This window comes from Oxyura jamaicensis, chromosome 12 (genome assembly GCF_011077185.1).
Source record: "Oxyura jamaicensis isolate SHBP4307 breed ruddy duck chromosome 12, BPBGC_Ojam_1.0, whole genome shotgun sequence".
Classification (NCBI taxonomy): domain Eukaryota; kingdom Metazoa; phylum Chordata; class Aves; order Anseriformes; family Anatidae; genus Oxyura; species Oxyura jamaicensis.
The window spans coordinates 11,666,101-11,686,405 of NC_048904.1; the positions used below are offsets into that span (position 1 = coordinate 11,666,101).

At 39.7% G+C, this 20,305-nt stretch overlaps 1 protein-coding gene across 1 annotated transcript in view; it reads left to right on the plus strand.

Annotated features, from left to right (window-relative positions):
• LOC118173170 (netrin-4-like) overlaps positions 1-20,305 on the plus strand; it is a 50,681-nt gene that overhangs the window by 9,947 nt on the left and 20,429 nt on the right. The window contains exon 3 of the mRNA XM_035337484.1: positions 10,697-10,960. Coding sequence (XP_035193375.1) covers positions 10,697-10,960 — 264 coding nt within the window. The remainder of the gene's footprint in view (positions 1-10,696; positions 10,961-20,305) is intronic.

The following is a 20,305-nucleotide window of genomic DNA, read 5'->3' on the forward strand; positions in this document are numbered from 1 at the left end:
ATCTGGAAGTACTTTGCAAGTTCTATATAACGATCTTCAGCACGCATACAACGGTCCTGTTGCCATTTCACAGATGGGGAAAGCTTTCACAGAAAGGTGGAAGTGGTTCATGGTGGAACAGGACAGTTCTGGTAAAATAAAGAATAGAATTCAGGGTTTGAGGCAAATGGCTTGGCCTTACACACAAAACAACGCTTTCTTTTCTATACAGTATCTCCCGTTACCCTGCACTACATAGGTTTTTGTGCTTGCTTAACCTTGGGGAATATCATTAAGACCACGTGTTGCTGCTGAAACAAATCAGAGGGGTAGATGGCAGAAAATCAAATAATGAAACATACATCCAACAAAAGCCTTTGTCATTACAAGTGTCCAATGATTCTTTCAACTTGCGCAGCCACCGCACCAAAACGAATATGTGTATCTTTAATCAATTCATGCTGTGGTAGTAGATGTTAGAAAGTAATAGTAACAGTAAGAACAATCATATATTTATAGGTCATACCCTTGCAGATCCCAAATACTTTCATGAACTGTTACATGAATTGAGTACATGCAGAGGTCACTTCCTCTATGGGATGGAGAGCTGAAAGCAGCACACAGGAATCTATACAGCTACTTAACAGAGAACAAGCTAAACAGTTTCACAGCAAATAAACTCAAAAGGATTCTGGAGTTCTGAACAGACTTTACAGACAACTCTTAACCAAGCCGTCAAATATTGCAATGGCAAGGGTGCAAAAGCATCAGACTTTTCAGGTCAGCAATATGACACAGCAGATTCTTTTGTGAATGAAAATAAAAGGCGGCAGAGTGTAGTTATTTAAAGTGATACCTGATCAAATTTGCCTCAGTAAAATTGCTGCTCTTACTACAAGTCTCGTGGGAGCTTTGCCCACACATCCCAGAACTGCAGCTTTACAATTTATTTTAAAGATGTCACAAACGTCACAAGGATAACCCCTCAAGCACTAACTCCCAGCTGAGGTGGATGGTAGCTGAATCCCCATCAGTGCTTTGTGCAGCATTCTCTCCTTTTGCACCTTCACTCTGACCCATCCAATTACTGATGGTGGCTAAGCCTTGGACGGCTGAGGAGCTCACATTACAAGCTGACATTTCTGAAATGATCAAAACTGTTTCCAACCTAATTTCTAATTAATGCACCGAGATAAATGTCAGTTTTCTCTACTGAAGCACAGTCATGTTTTTCTTGGGTGCTGTTCTATTCACTTTCAGAAGAGACACAAAATTCCTTTTTAACAGGGCACAAAAGGAATCCAAAAGAGGAGATTGCTTACTAAGAACACTTAGGTTTAAAACCCATGGGAGACACATCATGGGACAAGATTTCTGGTCAGCTGGCTTCCAGACATGAGAAAGTACGTGGGTAAAGAGAAAGTGGCAGAGTTGCAGTAACCTACATACATCCGTAAAATGACACGCATGCTCCTGAGTCAGCACACTCTGGTGAGCCTTCAAGACCACTGAAAGAGTCTGGGAGCATAAAAGGAAACTTGGCAGAAGAAAAACTTTGAGGTAGTTAGAATGGAAGCACAACCCAGTTAGGGGGTGATATTACAATGTCACAAAAGAACCCAATGTATCACTAAGTTAAGCTGTATCCCCCTCTTTTGTAAATTATCCTTTATCTTTCACCTTTTGGTAGGGTCACACATCTCCACTTCACCTCAGATGGGGCACAGCTGAGACAGATGACGTCATGCATTCAGGAACAAGTCCTGTAGAAATGCAAGGAGATGACTTTTTAGTGTCCCTTTTGCAATTTTCTTTTACTGCAGCATTTATTTTATTTATTTTACTCTGTTTTGGAGATAAAATCTCAGATCCTGGATCTCCCTATCTTAATTCTTCTGGCAAATAACTTAGGCTATTGACAGTTTCTGATATTGGAGTCAGAGCAATTTATTCACTGCCAGTTGCCTACAAATCATTTGCTTCACTTGTTTCATCTCTTCAAACAAGAACTTCCACTGGCTGAATTCCCAGGACATCATTCTTGTCATTTGTCTCACCTTTTAGACGCAATGAAACCTACACTGACTATTAGCTCATTAGTTACGGTGGGCATCCAAACTTCCAGCTGCAGTTCCAGGACTCCAGTTTTCAGCAAACTGTTTCTTCCTCAGTCTTTGTAACCATTAGAGATTAATAAGGATCCTCTAATTCTCGAGCTTGTTTATCAATGTCTATTAGTTTTTATGTTTGCACCTGTCCTCCCTAATTCTACATATTTTATAGATCAATTTTATACTGGTAAGTTAATCACCCAAAGTCATGTAATGTTGAAATCTAAAAGTGAATAGTGAGCCTGACACTCATTCATTCAAACTTTGTCAGTTCAACTTAGCAGTCCTGCAATTTACTAGGAGAAGCACTAGATATGCAATTTCCTTAATCATTTGTTTATAATACCATATACAATATGTTTTGAATTGCAGCAAGGGAAGAAATAAACTACAAAGCATGTTCCAATCCCTGCAAGCATTTTGTTTTCTTTCTTTGGTGTTGATCTGCAAGCCACCTGAGCATGACACATTGGTTTCTTGCCATTCTTTCCTAGAAGTCCTTGTTACTGAATATGCCAAAAACCTGTGTCTCCATAGGTCTTTGCCAGTTCCAATATAATTTTTCCTCTTTGTCTCCAAATTGTAGCTGAGTCAGGGCCAACCCAGACTGACAGCTGGCTCCAAACATCATGTCAAGGGTTTGAATCATGCCTTGATAAGTCAAGTTAATTAGGGGTACAGCAGTCAAAGTGGTTTTAAAAACCAAGCCGTGTTTTTTTTTCTGTCTAGCAGCCCACTTGCCTCTCATAACCCAATAAGCTTGTTACAAGGTCTTTCCTTCCAAAATAGTGGTGTGTTAATTGAGTTATCACAGTTCAGTCTCTAGTTTCTTGGGTTACAAATGAAGTAGAAGCCTAAAATGAACCTTCAGGTTGGCCATCGGAAATCTAACTCTAACCCAGACAAAAGGAGAAATTACCACAATATTGCATCAGATTTTAGTGTGACTTACAGTTCATACACCAGCTGGGGAAAACAGGGACCAAAATGTTTCAACCTGCATCCTGACAGCATGTGCAGTTAAGGAGTGCAGTCAACTATCTGACAAATTAAGAGCAGGTTTTTAATAGACTGGAATATTGGGAAATGAAAACAAATGTTCTCTTCCATCTACAGTGATGTTGCATGAAAGGAAGACATTAGCATGCAAAGCTGGGTATAACCCTAACCTGCTTATAACCACAAGACCCTAAAGAAGACCCTACCGCTATTGGGTCAGGCTAGAGGAAGGTAGTTTTAAATCAAAGGCTGGTTTGTTGATGTGAATGTCTGCGTGACAGATGACACCAATGAAGTGTGATATAATAAACCCATTACTGGAATTCACTGGGGGCTGGAAGAATTGTGTATGGCTGAATTAGGTACTGGTTTCTATGGCAACAAGTTAAATGTGCTTTGTGCAGAAGACCTGTTCCTTCTCCATTTTGTAGCCTGTGGTGACCTCTTTATGGACAGAAGTCCTCAACAGTGTCTTTTGTCAAAGATCAGTGGACTTGCTTTGTAGCTAAGATACTTTTAATCACTCTTCTAAACACACTCTGTGAGTGTCAGATCAAGACATGGTGTGATGGGATGCAATTCTGTCTGCTTCAAAAGCCACTGGGCTGTTCAAACAGAAGCCACAGACAACCCTATTGAAGGTCTTTGCCTCTGCACTGACACCATAGATCTCTGCTGCCTTTCTCCATCTACAGGGACTCCTTGAGGAACCACTTGTGCACCAAACCGGGCCAGGGATGGGGCTCTGTGTGGAATGTATGTGATCCTGTTCCAACAACCCATATTTTTTGCTGTCTTTTCTCAGGTTTTTCTTTTACTGTATTCATACCAAACCTTTTGATAAACAAAGGAGGATCCCCCTCCCCTCCCACACATACCTCATTAAGTGGCAGCATCAATAATTCAAGAGGTCACCACTGAGGCTTCAGTGACTTCTTGAAGTCTGATCTCATACAGCAGTGGGGTCACTAAAAAGAAACATGCTCAGCATGTCACAAGGTTGAATTCCTAGTAGCTAAGGTGCAAGGGCCGGGCCTTGCACTGCAGTGAATTGTCCAACAGTCATCAGGGCTGTCCTCTAAAAGTTGTATGATGTTATTCTGACTTACAGATGGAAAAGATTCCAGGAGGGATTAGTCACTCCTGAAGGTAAGTGCCTGGTTGTTATGACTAGGGCCGTCTGTTCAGCATTTCGTTTAACTTCAACTGTAGAGGAGATAAAATGCAGAGGAAAGTTGAGAGGAAGCAGTTAACACCAGCAGTGTAAACAAACAGATAGCACTGCCAGGCCCTGCTTCCCTGGAGGAAGAATTAAGGGGCTCAAGTATTTGTGTCTGAAGGGAATTTGAACTGACATGAGACCAGTCTAGAATTCCCATCCGTGGCAAGTGAATTCAGGAGTGCACCAAGTGTCCTGCTCTGACCTGGTATGCAATGAGCCATTTCAGAGATATTTGGCACCTTACAAACCAGCCAGGAAGACAAAATAGTATTTTGAGCATTATTTCTGAATTTCCTGACATAATAGGCAGTAGATATCAAATCTATTTTTCTTCCTGCCCTGTTTTGTGAAAGCTTAGTGAAAGTCTCAACTGTGAAAAAAGTTCTTGTCTAAAATGTTACAGATATTAGAGATTCATCGTTGTAATTTTTGAACTCCAGGCTAAAAACCACTTACTGTTTGCTCTTGATGATGAGTGTTGTCTACACCTCACTCTCCTGGTGAGACTGTACTCTTTACTAGATCTTTTTATGTATAAGATTTCAGCCAAGACCTAAAGATATGTGGCTCCGCTTATGAGAAATGGATGCTCTCCCATGAGGATGCCACTCAGTAGACACTGCCTGATACTAATGATAACTGGCTGTTTTAACTTTCCCTGACAATTCGGAAGAGTGAAATGAGACTCTTGTTCTCAGTCCAGGTCCCAGTAGGGCTGTCTGCGTCACAGAATTCCTCATGCCACCCTCTGCCATTTCAGAGAAAATATCATAACTCATAATGAAAAAGGACACCACTGTGTGGGAGCAAGGAAGTGTTCTCAGATCCTCATGTAAGGTGATGCTGTGTAGAATGGAAGGAATTTTGTCCATTCCCTATATACAGACTGCAGACTGAAGGGTTTTGTGCCCAACAGTCTAGATTTTGCACTCCAACTGTATTATTTGGCTTGATAAAAGATACTGCTCCTTCCTGCAAACCTTATTTTTTACACAGATGTAGAAATTTATATCTGCAGATAACCTGAATCTACAGGAAACATTTGGGTTGAGGAAGAGAAAAAAGTCTGCATGGTTCTTCAGATTTGTCTGTCTCTGATCACAGTTGTGCAGTCTTTCCCCATCATCATCCTGGCAGCAATGCTTAAATATTAATATTAATGCCACACTGACTGGATTACTGGAATAACCTCAAAGCAGATGCAAATTGAAAGGACATTGACCTGTTCTGTTTTGGAAAACACAGAATGGATTCAAAACACCACTGTATTGAAAGTAGTTGGTTTTACACAGATCAGATACATTTCAAAAATCAAATGCACAAATAGATTATGTGTTTAACAACGTTTCATATTCTATACTAGCTACTAAGTTTTGTTCTCCAGAAGGACAGAAGAGCAGAGGATCTTGACTAAGAAACCCTATTCCATGAATCATCAGAACAAGCCTTCTGATAGCTAACAGGGTACCTAGACTTTCCTTGTGCTCTAGGCTATTTCAAAACAGGAAAAAAGGCTGCTTTTATAGTAAAGTCTACTGTTCCACAAGATGGAAGAATTTTAGTCAAGAGGCTCCATCAAATAGATCAGAGGATATTTGCCACTGGGTAGGAAAAATTCTGAGACACAATTGTTTACTATTCCTTTATGAGCAAAATCAACTCACATGAAAATCTCTTAATGAAGAGGATTTAGGACTGATGAGAGTTTTTATTGCAGCTTCCTTCTGATGGGCCTAGTATAAGCACACAGACATTTCTGACCTCATTAACCTGATTGTGTGCAACATGATCAGCATAGCTTGAGGATGATTTGTAATACCAAATTCTTGTTCTGCACAAGGATCTTCTTTTGTAGGAGGCCATGCATTGGCTCTGCCCTCCATTTGTGACTCATATTCCTTGACCTTAGGCTATAAGCTTGCAAGGGGGAACCTTTGCTGTGTCCACATCTTTTCTGAATAATACTGGCTGGAAGATCAGGTTAAGAAAACAGAATTATCTGCATCAAGGATGGAGAGGCAAAACATGTGGCAAAAAATCAAAAATCTGAGACACTGTCTCTGGAATGAAGATGATCTCCTGACTGGGGATAAAACATCACCCTCTGTGAAGCTGTGCCAACTTGTGTACAGCAAAACCAGCCCTTTAACAGTGGCTATCGTTTTTAGCTTTGCACACTTACAGCATTCTCCAAACTTCCTTGCTCTTAGAAAGGTCAGGAGAGGACAGTGACCATCTTTTTGAGGCATAGCTGATTGACTTTTGAAAATGAGAATGACAAATATGCGCTTGATAGCAGATATGCTGATAAGCATGAATGCCCTACTCAGCATTCGGCTCCAGTGGCAGCTCCTGATTATAAGGGAAACTCAGGATCTAGGATGTATGTCCACAAAGGGTCGAGACTATAAAGGTGCTGAATACCCTTAACCTGCACACAGTTCTATGGAAACTGAAAGATTTCTAGGGTGTCTTTACATTACTCAGCCCTTAGCAGACTTAATCACCAGCAGATTTTCTTCTGTAGCTGTGCGTATGCTACTTTTATTAAAACTACACGCTGATGCTTAGAGAAGTGACTGGGGGATAGCCTGTTACAAGAAGAAAAGAACAGATCTTTCATGGAGCTTGGCTCCAGATAGAGACTTACTTAGATGAGAAACATCCTTGTGCTGATAATATCCCTGGGAAGCTCTTTTCAGAGCTTGCATCTTAATTATTAGAACATACTTCTTTTTCATCACACTTTCTTAATCTCTTTTACATTAATATAATGGAAAAGAGCAAATCTGTAAGATATCTCTGGGAAATGAACAATGCACATGTTTTTCTTAAGCTAAGCAAAAGGCATAAGCCAAATATCTATGTGTACAAAAGTAATCTCCTTCATAGGCTTCAGAAAGTAAAACACGACCTTGTGAATAAACAAAGAACAGATAATACAGTGAAAATGAAGTGTCTCTTCCCACAGTGACTCTAAGAGTTCATTAAGACTTAGATCTATTTCTAACCTAATCCTTCAAACATTTATGTCAAAATGGTTGAGATTGCTAAACTTGTCTTTGACCTATTGTTATTATTTTAAAAATTTTGTGTGTATTGAACATCCATCCCTAAAGATTCTAAGAGAATTTACAGATATAAATTTATTAATCTTCCCCCAATCCTGTGAAGTACTTGTATCCCATTTTTAATAAATATAAGCAGAACATACAGTAGATGTATGTACTAATGCAGTACTAAATACTACTTAAAACTATGCTACCTCCACACAAAATGCAGCTCACCTAAACCTACTTGTATCATCACAAATCTGTTTTGACTCTGCTGACACAATCTTTGTTTAATTAAGTCCTTGATATCTTTGACTGGTACAAAGCTAGGGAAGAATAATTCTTGATTTGTTGTTGAATCCAAGAAGAACTCCCAAAAGATTTCACTAGTGTTATGTCACCCAAATCAGATCTTTAACATTTAACAAATCTTGCTTTGGGAGAGATGAGGACAAACAAATCCAGCTTTACCACTGAGCTTATTCCAGACAGAAATGTGTCATGAATTAATCATACAAGCAAACTCTTGTATCTCAACTGGAATGGAACGCTCTTTTTGCTTAAAAGGATATCACAATCCCTATGGGACAACTAAGCTTTTAATGTCTATTGACAAATAAAGTTCAGAGTTCTAAGGGAATATGGAAATGCCACAACAGCTCTCCTGCAGACATGCAAAGCCTGAAATGAAAATATTTGGAAAACAATAAATCCACAGGAAACCCAATCTTTTTTCCAAGCTGTAAAGCAAAGAAACAAAAAACAACCCAGCTTCATGAAAACAAATATCACTATGCTGAGAGAAGAGCACCCAACAACTGTTCTTTAGCCTAATGATCTCAGTGCTATCTGGATACCAGTTAAGACATGGTGAGGATGGATGATCGCCTGGAGATCCCAAGACATGAATCCATTTCTCTAAACTTACCATAATGTATGCAAAATGAGTTTCTACTAGCACAATATACAAAGTTTCCTTCATAAGGAACACAAGGTTTCATAACACAAAGCAAGGCTATTGCCAGCAAGTAGAAGTATAATGCCGGAGATGCAGAGTAAAAAGAAACACTTTGGTCATTATCTAGTCATTTCTTTCAGAGGAGCCCAGTAAAAACTCTGGTTCTTCACCTCATTCACCCTTCCTTTCTGTCTCCTGTGAGGAGATGCATACCTGTTTACAACTGGGAGCTCTGGTGCCCAGATACATTAAGCCTCTTGCTCAGGCTCGTATAAGGATGTCATGGGCAGAACCAGAGCAGATCTTGCAGAAGCTAAAGACATATTGGTTACCTTTTTTTTCAGACGTCTTGTCCTGGACCAAAATACCTCTAAGATTTAGGTTCTTGAGCCAGTGATCTCTTTGGTATCCTCTATTGAGCTATTCTGAAAGGAGAGACCATTTTTTACTAAGCATATCTATTAGAGAAGTCACAGACAAGAAAGTCAAGTGTGAGAACAGAGCTTATAAAAACAGGTAACCAAACAGATTGCTTTACCCCTTGGCTCCTCTGTTTCACACCAATTTAAAACAGTTACACCAGGGCTTTTAGCTATTAATGTCCTAGTAGTTAGTTTTTAACCCTGCTTTGGGATCTTTGAGCTTATCAAGCTCTGCAGAACAATTCTGTTCAGTTCACTGCCTTGGGCTTAGATGAATTGGCTAACCCACGTGGGGGGATATGTGTGTTTCTACATGACCAGGTGCTCAGGACTCTGAGAAACCACTCTACCTTTGTGTGGGCCACAGAGGACTGGGAAGAGAGAGAAAAGGTTCATAAAACTGGCTTCTAAAAAGACCAGACCAGATAAGGGAAACCGGACAGATGAGGTTGGTCTTTGTCCTTTGAATCACAAGGGGAATGTTAGGCACCAGGACAAAACCAGATGGGTCATTTGCTTATGGTTCCATTGACTGGAGGAATGTACACATTGGTGTGGAAAGGCCCAGGCTATTTTGTCATGGCTTCATTGGTCAGGGGAATGTAGGCACCTGCACTGCACAGCCTGGGCAATCTGCCCATAGCTCTGTCAAACAAGACACCTCTGATCACACCAAACAGGGCTATTTGTGGCTCTGTAAATAGCTGACAGTACAAGATAAGGGAATTAAAAGAAAAAAAGAAAAAAAAGAAAAGAAAAAAAAAGAAAAAAGATAAAAACTAACCAAACAGAAAATGCTGCAGACAGGTGGGAAATGTACCACTGTACCCTGTACTACTGTCAGGTGCAGCTCTGTGTGAAGCCTGGAAGCTGATTCTGATAATTTAAGGGGTTTTATCTCTCCATGTGCCATCAACATGCAACAAAATTATCTTCCAGGTGTGTACCACAAGCTCTTTCCTGGCTCCTATGAGGAAAAAGAAACAAAAGTATTTTACATGCTGCAAGTATTTAAATTGGTTGGTTCACCAACCAAGAAAGAAAGAAAGAAAAATATATGGAGAGAAAGAGGGAATCCCTATGGAAACAACTCTTTCACTCCTCTAACGGAGCTAGTCAGACAGAGACTGTCACCACTTATTAAGCTGGGCCAAAGAACCCTCAGGGCAAGTCCCTCTGCTATGATGGAGAAACTGAACCAGAGAAGAAAATAGCTCTCGGTTTGAAGTTAGCATACCCATAAAGGGCATCTAAGCCTAGGAATGAACACAACCAGCCCTCTAGCTCACTGCTACGGACTGTGACACAGCCCTCCATTGTCACCTGCTCCCCACAAAACCAACAGAGACAAAAACACCCTGAGACATAGAAAGGGGCAGAGTGGTACATGAGCTAAAATACAGCAGACAGCTGGCAGACAGCAGGCAGGCACAAAGCCCTCCTGTCCTGTGAGCTCACTGCCATGTAGCTATTTCTCCTCTTCCAATGAATAAACCAGCTTGCTTTATTTGAAAACAGGGTTCTCTCAGTGCTTACTCACCCTAAGCCAAGTTGTGTTTTCCAGCACATAGTCCAAGTGACCATGCCAAAAGTGTGATCACAGTTCTCACTTCTGTCACAGATCCCCTTAGTGCCTTAGTTTACCTGGCTCTACAACTCATACTAAAGCCATATTCCTAAAATGCTTCAAGAAATTCGGATGACATCAATACTGTATTTATGCCAATAAGCCTTGGGTTTCTCTGAGTGACACTCTGTTGTCACTTGGCTCAGAAACACGAGGAAGTAAATGGTGTTTGACAAGTTTCCATATATTTCCCAACCTGTAAAAAGTGACTGGGCTCAGCAACCCCAGCAACAGAAATGTCAACTAAAATGTTTCCTGTTACACACTTGAGACGGAATGAAAGCAGGTACACAGTCATGTGCAGTGTGTAATTTTTGTCTTCCAGGTGATTTATCGTGCCTTAACTCTGGCTAACAAGATTGAAGACCCCTACAGCCCTGAGGCTCAAGATCTCCTGAAACTCACCAACCTCCGCCTCCTTTTGTTAAAAAGACAGGAATGTCCATGCCACGGTTCAGGATTGGTAGAGAAACCTCAGAGGTTTGCCCACTACGCTATTTATGACCTGATCATCCGAGGAAGCTGCTTTTGCAATGGGCATGCGGAGGAATGTGAGCTTGCCAACCAGACAGGAGACATGGAGAATGTGGTGAGTTGTAGGCATTCACTGATTTCTTAGACTCCTTACCTGCTTGTTGCTTTCTCAGTTTAACTGTGAATTTTGTGGATGGTCTTGTCCCACCTTCCTTAAGCCTGTCTAAAAAAAAGAGAGCACTCTTAATCCACATCAGTGAAACCTAAAACACCCTGGGAAAAGATTTTCTACCACCCTTTCTACAGTTCCAAGCTTTAATTGCATCATTAGAGATGAGTTTTTCCAAAACCTCTGGATCTCCAAACACCTATAAACTGTGAGGGAGGTTTGTAACAGGAACAGAGGTCCAAATCCAAATACAGGGACTGAAATCTACCTGCACAGAATGGAACCAATCTCTTTAATGCAAAGAGTGCCCTGACTTACCAGAATTTTCTTATTAGATCTAGAATTTCAGATTTTCTGTGTTTGTGAGACATGAGCATCTCTGCCGTACTTAGGGTTTCAGTCCTTACTTTTAGGTTGTCAGCCTTGTATGTTTTTGTTAATTTTACTGCATAGCCAGAGGTGTTCAGGATGTGAAAATATTTTCTCTTCCCTCCCTTTTTACTCTTTAACTTACTTTAAAAAATTTAGAACTTAAAATAAAAAAATAAGAGGAGCCAATCTTCATAAGAAACATCTTCCATAGTACTATTACTGCCCCCTGTTTAGTATTTTATAAGCATGCTCAGATGTTGCTGTTCAGGGGTAATCACTGATGTCTACATTTTGATTTAGCTGCAAGTATTATATAGAAGAACTGTAATAACAGTCACAGGGAAATGATGCTAACCAAATACCCAGGTACTTCTAAACATGTACCTCACAGACAGACCTCAAGCCACTTTAAACTAGTCAATGATTCCACTGGTTCCAGTAGGCTGTCTCTGTAATGTGCTTTGACAACCAAAATAACCCTATTTTTTTTTAGTCCCGCACGCACTCTGACAAAATAGATGTAAGAAATACATCCTCAGGTAACTTCTGTCCATTTAGATGTGTGGTACTTGACATTTTGGTTTATTTTCTTCTGGAATGTATATTCATTGTCTTTCTTTCAGTTTTTCTAAGTTGAGACGTAGATATTGTACAGATAAGTAGGATTGTACGAGTTTCACAATATTTGCAAAATCATTTCTGAATCTGTACCATCTGTGGTATAAATCTAATTTACAGTGCTCTAGCACTGGGTGATGTCATGAGGTTCTGTTAACTACAAATATAGACCCACATAGGACATAACTGTGTGGAGAAAAGCTGTTTAAAGAGTGCATCCTTCCCATTGCAAACTGTTAAATACACACATGGTGAAACCAAATAGATGAATAACAGGCTAAATGAATACAGCTGGTAGAAGAATAAACACTCTGTCCATCAGAAGAGGAAAACAAAATATTGTGTATGTTACTGACATAACCATTGTAAACTATGACTGGATTTTTTTTACGCTATTCACAAGGGAATAGAATCTTTTCGTGCCATCAGTGACTTCATGGGGCAGAAGTTGAAGCAGTTTTGATGAAATGCACTTCATGAGTGAGTCATGTCTCTGGAGACCAGAGGGTGGATGCATCCCAGCATTCAACACAGGCACAGATATTATCAAGTCTTTGCCTAAGCAGGGATTCAAAGACAGCAGGAAGTTAGAAAAGCCTTCCAGAGCTTTAACTTCTTGAATTCTAGGTGAGGGCTGGAAAAGACTGTGATTGAGCTGCTTTAAGTCCTTTCATTAAGGTATGATCAAGCATACCCAAGCTGTTAGCTAGTGAATGCCCATTATAGTTGTTCCTATTCTGACAGTTTGAAAGCTCTTCCATAGTGCCTGCCTAAATAATGTGGTTCCTTCTTGTCCCTTTTCCTCCAGTGACCATGGAGAGCAGTCAATCCTCGTTCTGCTGATAGACCTGGAGGGTTCCTACCATGTCCTCTCCTGGTTTTTGCTATTTTGTACTAACTAGAGAAGTGTGACACCTTAGTGATCAAAACTGAAAATCCTAATACCAGATCATACAAGCCTGGAGTAAGGACGATCCTATTATTTTGCTGCTGTTTTCTGTCCCTTGGTCATTAAATCTCAGCTCTTTTTCGTATATACAGTGAAAATTGGCTAAAATGAAGGTATTTAGGCAAGTGTATAACTCAACATCTTACAACATAGTAACCTCCTTGCCTACATGCAGAAGGAAAAGGTCTCTGTTGTTGAGTGGCAAACACCAATGATACATTTCATATTAGCCAAACTACACTGCAACAAAAATCTTTATCACCTTGTAATTCTCCTTTCTCAGCAGAGACATGGAAGGTGTTCTACTTTCACACAGGGAGAAAAACAGAACAGAGGAAAGGGATGTTAAAAACAAACACTGCACATTCAGAAATAATATGATGCATTCCACTAGCCACATCTAATATTTAACAAGCATATGGACAGAGAACGTCTCGAGACAGAGTTTGTTATGGGGCTAGTGTGGGTGATAAAACAGCATGAATGCAGAGCAACTTCCAGTTTCCTGCGTTCTGTCATGTAATTAAATAAAATGCTGGAAAAAATAGAGACCTCCACAGAAAGGCCTAAGTAATAGGAGTCTCAGTCTCTTAAAACTTCAGAGCCCTCATGCAATGTATTTCTTTTCTGTAGTTAAAAAAAACAAAAGCAAGTCCATGTAGAAAACAACGGTAATTATTTGTCATGGGATAGGCCCAAAAACTGAGATCATTCTGCACTTAGGTCTTGGAAAACACATAATTGTGATAATTTCTGCTTTTCTTACTCTTGAAAGAAATCTGTTCCATTTGTAATACTTGTTCCACTGCTATACTATATGGACACTAAATAATGGAGAAAACTAAAACAAATTTCTTCACAATTTTGAACCAAAACTTTTCAACTCCATGTTGGAGAGACTAGATTATTTATTACTAGTAGATGATCTATCAATCATCAGTTTATTTGTGGATCTGTCAATTCAGTCGGGAAAATCCATTCAGATTCTGGCTTTTTCACAGAGGCTGCCAATAAGAAATGCACCTGTATGAGAAGTAGTGTCACAGATGCCAAAGTGTCACAGAAAGTAATGATACACGACAAATGCAAATTATCATATTGACACTCTAAATGGCATATAATTATTCCTACCTTGGAATCCTAGATAGTTTCATGTATATTGACTCTATTTGGCCATAAGTCACTAGCGAAAATACTGAGTAAAGTGAGGTGCACAGGACACCATGGAAAAGTCCTTTGACTTCTTAGTTGGACAGCAAACCAGTAATTACTCTTTCAACATGGCATGGCTTTTCATTTCATTTCATTTCATTTCATTTCATTTCATTTCATTTCATTTCATTATTTATTTATTTTTATTTTTTAATTAGTTTGCAACCATCTCAATGCAATTTATCTAGATCTTATTTCTCATATTAACTACTGAGAAAATCGTGTCAGACAGGAGAAAAGCTTTGAGGAATGAAGACAGAAACTGAAAGCAATAGTCAATAAACTTGTGGACAAGTAATACAGAATTCGGAGTTTCTTGCTAGAGACAGTGATATTTTCTTTTCTACTTCCCTTCTTCAGACCAAAAATGAGGCACAGAGATGCCATACCAACTTAAATAGCTTCTTATGATAGCTATGGACAAAATTCTTCTTTCTTAATTTCATTGCCTGTAATATTCAAACTTTTTAAGGTAGCTCCTTTGTCAGTGAGCAGAACTGTCTATTGACTTTGTATTTTGCTGCAGAAACTGCAGAGGTGTATTTGCTTTTAAATGTAGGGCATGGATATGCTCTTATAAGGGAAACAAATACTAGGACCTAGCCACCTGAACACATCTTGTCATCTTCCACCATTGGATGCAATGGAAAGTAATCCTGTCCAAGATGTTGCTGATGAAGCGTATACAAGGGTGTGTGTTGTTTTATAGCACATGATTCCTTTAATAAGCTCCAACAAAGTTAGGAACCTTTCAGGTTTAGAATCTGCTTTGATGACATATTTTAGCTGAATCGAGGGGGGCTTCCAGAACTTACAATGTTTACAAAGCAGAAAGCACACATGGACAATTCTGTCTGAATCTAGACCAAATTACTTTCCATTTGCCAAACATTTCACAATTCTCTTTCTGGTGCATGGGAAATAAGCATGGACAGAGGAAAGCAAATGTAGATTAAAATGTTACTGACTAAAGCATTAGTTTTTTTATTCGTTAATTTTTGGTACCTTCACTGCCAGGAAATTCTTACAAGTTGCCTCGGATGTTTCTTTTCCTTCTTCATCCTGTTTACAGAGACAAACTAGACTCCCTGTGGGTCTGATCCTCCACAATGAAGCAAATGGAAAGTTTTCCATTTACTTCAAAGGGAGCAGGATCTGGTCCTAAGTAAGATTCCTTGTTTGGCATAAAGTAGGTTACATAAGGTAAAACTTGTTTTTCTACAGTGATTTTCTAGGCAGCTTGGCTGTCATCTCTCTTGCAAATATTATCTCTTCTTCAAATATCTTGTGCAGTTCTTGATAATCCCCCAACTAAGTTTTCACATTATCTGATCCACACTGTGCCAGTCGGTGTGATGCCCAGCACTCAGAGCTGCCAGGAGGTGCACTGTGCTGCAGCAGGTTTTGTTTAGAAAAAAGTTAGTCTGTGAATATCAGCCATGTGACTTGCATCATGAATGTTAAAAAGAATGACAACAGCTTCTAGATCGTCAGAATAAATTCTAGAAACAGATGCCAATGCTGATATGGCCAACCCCCAAATCAGCACCTCCTTCTGAGTTGTTAAAAATTTGCATCCAAGTGAAAATACGGTACAACATTTCAGGTTTTGCTGTCTCTTCACCAGTAGACTCAAACTTGAACAAGACTGTCATCCCCACCCTGATAGCATCCCTGCTACTTTGCTGTTTCAGCTAGAATAGCAGGACACTTGTAAGCAGTACTTCACCCAGTTATAAACTGACATTCAGGTAAGGTTCAGGCAAGGACAGGTCTCCCCACCCCCTACCTTTCCACCTAGCACTGCCCACTGATTTACAGCCAAGAGCAGGAGGTATTTTATGCTGCCATGCAGCCCCACATGTCTGCACTGGCTGACATGTCTTTTTGGATAGGGCATACCCTGCCTTCTGTTGAGCTCTGAAATGAAATTTGTCTGAGGGCTATTTCACCTTATGAAACACTATTAATTTGGATACTCTGGTGTAAAATATATGATGTCATACTGTACTTTTAATTCACTTGTTGCACATAAGGTGTGTGGGTTGTGCTTCTACCAATTATAATTGGTGTGTTTAACTGGATGTCCATGCAGGTTCTCCATAAGCACTACTAAAAACCTGTGGTTTGCCACCACAGCATCTGGCATTCAGATCATCAACATGAGGTTTTGCGTATGGTTTAGAGAATAACCACAATTTTGATGGTATGATCCACATCGTGGTTCAGCCACCAGGAATTCTGCAATTATAAAGTCAACAAGTTTTCCCTGCATTTTATTATTGTTGTGGAAATATCTTTTACTACTGCTGAAGTCCAAATCAGAAAAACATGCCTATTCAGGAGTGGTGTTTAAACAAATGTCTAAATGCTTTCCTGAATCAGGGCTCAGAGAAGATTTAAACATGCAACACTCATACTACGTTTAGGAAACTGTCTCTTATTTTTTGGAATGGGGTAAACTATTTCTTATCTCACATTATTAGCCTTTAAACAGTGTTTTTCTTAAAAGCATATGTATGGAAGAGCTATTTAAAAGTAGTTTATTTTTTTGGCTTAACTGCTCTCATTAATGTTTTTGTTGTTGTTGTGTTTTTATTTGCTGAATTGATGTTCTCTGCTACACTTTTCTTAGTGAAGGAACCATGATAACCCTGCTAGTAGAAACATTTGACTGAAAACAGTTGTAAATATGCTTTAGGGCTGGGACAATATGCCTTACAATTCTTTTAGGAATTGCTTTTCACATTAAAGCTACAAGTTTGTGTATGTGTGAGAAAAAATTGCTTTACCTCAGAATTATCAGCCACCATTTTGCTACCAACACTTCTCTAATGTCCAGCATGTTCCTGAGGGTCTCTCATTTAAGCTCCACACAGTGTACACTGTTCTGTCCGTAGGTTAAATCTGACAGAGCCACAGATGCTAGGAAGTTGCTGTGATGTGACAGTCATAGAAGCTGCCATGTTTGGCCTCATACATTAGGTCCTTGTGTTTTTAAGCTCCCTTGGGATGAATAGACTGCTATGTTGTTCCTGTCCTCAGCTCACCTACCTCTTACCACAACAAAGGTTTGCAATCTTTTACCAAAGCTTTTCAAGGCCTTTTAGCCAGTGCAATCAACCCCACAAATCTTCTAGTAATTCAAGCAAATTTTTCTAATATTGTACCTTGTGGATACGTGAAGTTTGCAGTTAAGTGATTGGAGGCAGGTGCACAATACATATGGAGAAAATTTTCACAGGATCTTTAAAAAATCATACGACTGCATAAAAGTTATAAAATCCTACATACATTTCCTTGCCTTGTTTCACTCATTGTGCTAGGAGGGACCTGGGGGTGAGTCTTGTGCCCATTAGGGCTTCAGAGTCCTTCTCTTGTGACATAGAAGTTTACTGCTAAATTATGGACTTTCTCTCTTTTTCTCCATTTAGTCAGACAGAGTCCTTATAAATTTGGCTGGTCCGGTGCTATGTCAGCCCTGCCCTCCCCCACTCTCCGAACTGCAGCCATCTGCAGAGGAGTTGTAGAAAACTATTTTTTGTCTTGGCTTCATCTGTTCCATTACTCAACATAATTTCACTTGAATAGGAGCTACGCATGTTGCCAATTTTGCTCAATACTGAGGTAAAAATTCAGAGAAGAGTATGCAGGCCCACACTTGGAGTGGATTTTGAATCTCACACCCCCAGAGCCACTATGGATTAAACAGCAGAAACTCATCTAGTCCAGACAGTGACTCAGGTATTCACTTATTAAAGTATTGAGCCTTGCTCCACTTTCTGCCTCCTCCTGTCATAAGACAGTCCCTCAGATATTGTGACCTGTTGTAACTCAGGGGCGGCATTTCAGCGCGACAGCTGTTACTTGTCTGCAGCTTGTTATAGACTGATAATGGAGTTGTTGGCAATGTAGGTAAAAATAAAAGGACGCTAGCTCAAAAATGAAGAAAAATCAAGCTAGCACTGAGGAAGAAAACAATAGGAAAACAGAGAGAAATGTGGCCTAAGGCACAGCCAGGCGTGTGTGTAAAGACAAATGGAGGTGAATGCAGGCAGAGAATGGAGTTGTGTCTTGAAACTGCCACAGGCCGAGGTTAGCTGGCTATATTCCCTCACACGAAGCATGGATTTTGTACCTCTTCCGGTCTATTTATCCTGTTCTTTGTTACTGTTCAGATAGGGGCTTAGCGATGCCAGTCTGAATATGCAGCTAAACACTGTCACTGATTTTTTTCGTCACCATTACCTGGTTTGTGAATTTGGAACTGGTGGCAGCTCTCACTCACTGCAGTAGAGACCAAAGCCTGTATGGTCTCAGGTGGCCTTGCCACAACTGCCCCAGCTCTCCTTATCCCTGCCAAGTTCCCTCAGACTTAATTTACCGAAGTGACCAAGTACAAGCCAGAAATCTAATTCCCTCTGAAAACACCCATATGCGTACTAGTTTTCAGACACACACACTTATTAGACCTTTCCCCAGAAACCAGCAAGTGACATAGGAAAATAATGTTTTTGTTTGTTTGTTTGTTTGTTTCATTCCTGATTAGAGCAGGAATTTGAACTATCAACCCACCCATGGCAGGCACTGTACTCCCAAGCCACTCATTCTTTTAAGTCTTCGCAACCTTGAAAAAAATGACATAGTTTTTAATTTGGTCTCTTAGAAGTCAAATTTGCTCTCCTCAGGACCTGATATTGAAAAATTTATTATAAATCTGCACAAATACACCTCTTAATTAGAAGAGACAACAGAGCCCATTTAAACTGTGAGGCAAACAAAGGGGAACAGGAGACACTGGTTTGTATTTAACCATTCAAATGGCCCAGAAAAGGTTATTTTACTAAAAGCAGATAAAGGACCAGCCTCTGATGTCATTGCAAACTGCTGTATCCAAAATTGCTCTGGTGACACTACAAAAGTGAATACAGAGCCCAAAGACAAACATTTTCTCCGAATCAGCAACAGTTGCTCTGTTCTGGAAGGCTTCCAAATTTAACCTTCATTCATTAGAAAAAAAAAAAATAGACTGAGAATAGCCCAGGAGAAAGACTAACAACCACAACATTTACTGAAAGGACAAAAGGTAAAAGAAACTGAACAGGCAGACAGAAAATCAAGAAGCTTGAGGTGTTATTCTAAGCTGAACAGAATTTAAAAAATAATAAAAAAAAAGTGGGACAGAGACGGCAAATATGCACTTGTTCTCTCAGCTGCAGATCAGTATTTAGGTGAGATAATTTTGTAAGCAAAGGTGAATAAGTATTGTGTAGTTTCTTGGAAGCACTGTCCAAAAGCAGGAGATGGATGGTTCTAAGCTATTTGTTATAAACCAACCAGAAGTTACTGAGCTCCATGCAAAAATGACCAGATGAAATTCATGGTTTAGTGTAGCAGGGTGAGCAAAATGATTGAAATTGATCATTCAGGCATTAAAGTCCATGAAGCTATAACCTCCTCTAAGTCATGACTCAAAGCTGCTCAGGTGGTAGATGTACAAATCACAGCCTTTGGCAGCAATACCAGACTGTTGTAACAGCACAACTGTACTGTGAGTCAGATAATGGAATTAATCCAAATTAAGAATATTATTGCCAAGGTAAAAAAAAAAAAAAAAAAAAAAAGGCATTTAATTTTTTTTAATATGGTTTAGTTTCACTGTCCAATTTACACATGACTCAGGGCATGATGCAAAAGGCAGTAACATAGTAACATGGACAGAAGCAGTAATAAAAGCAGAAATATCTTAAATTGTGCTTGCTGACAAAGACTTTACATCCTAAAACCACTGCCTGAGAACATAGCCGCTATACCAAGACACAAAAGCAGAGTTTGCTTTCAAGTGGCTGCTAAATCCAATATGATTGTGACTGAGAGTGTAGTATAACATTTTTGTTCCTGTCATGGACTAATAATATCTTCAGACTGCCAGCATATCAGCCTGTAAACTTCTAACCTTTCCAAAAGCTGATTAGAAAACTGGAAGCTTGATGTAGACAGAATATTAGTATTGAAAGCTACAGTTTTCATCTTTCAAAGCTCATAGCATGCATTGGTGACATGAGTAACCTTGGCAGAAAACATTCTAAAAGCTGGACTGCAGGAATACAAACCATCACAAGTTATGAACATGGTACTTC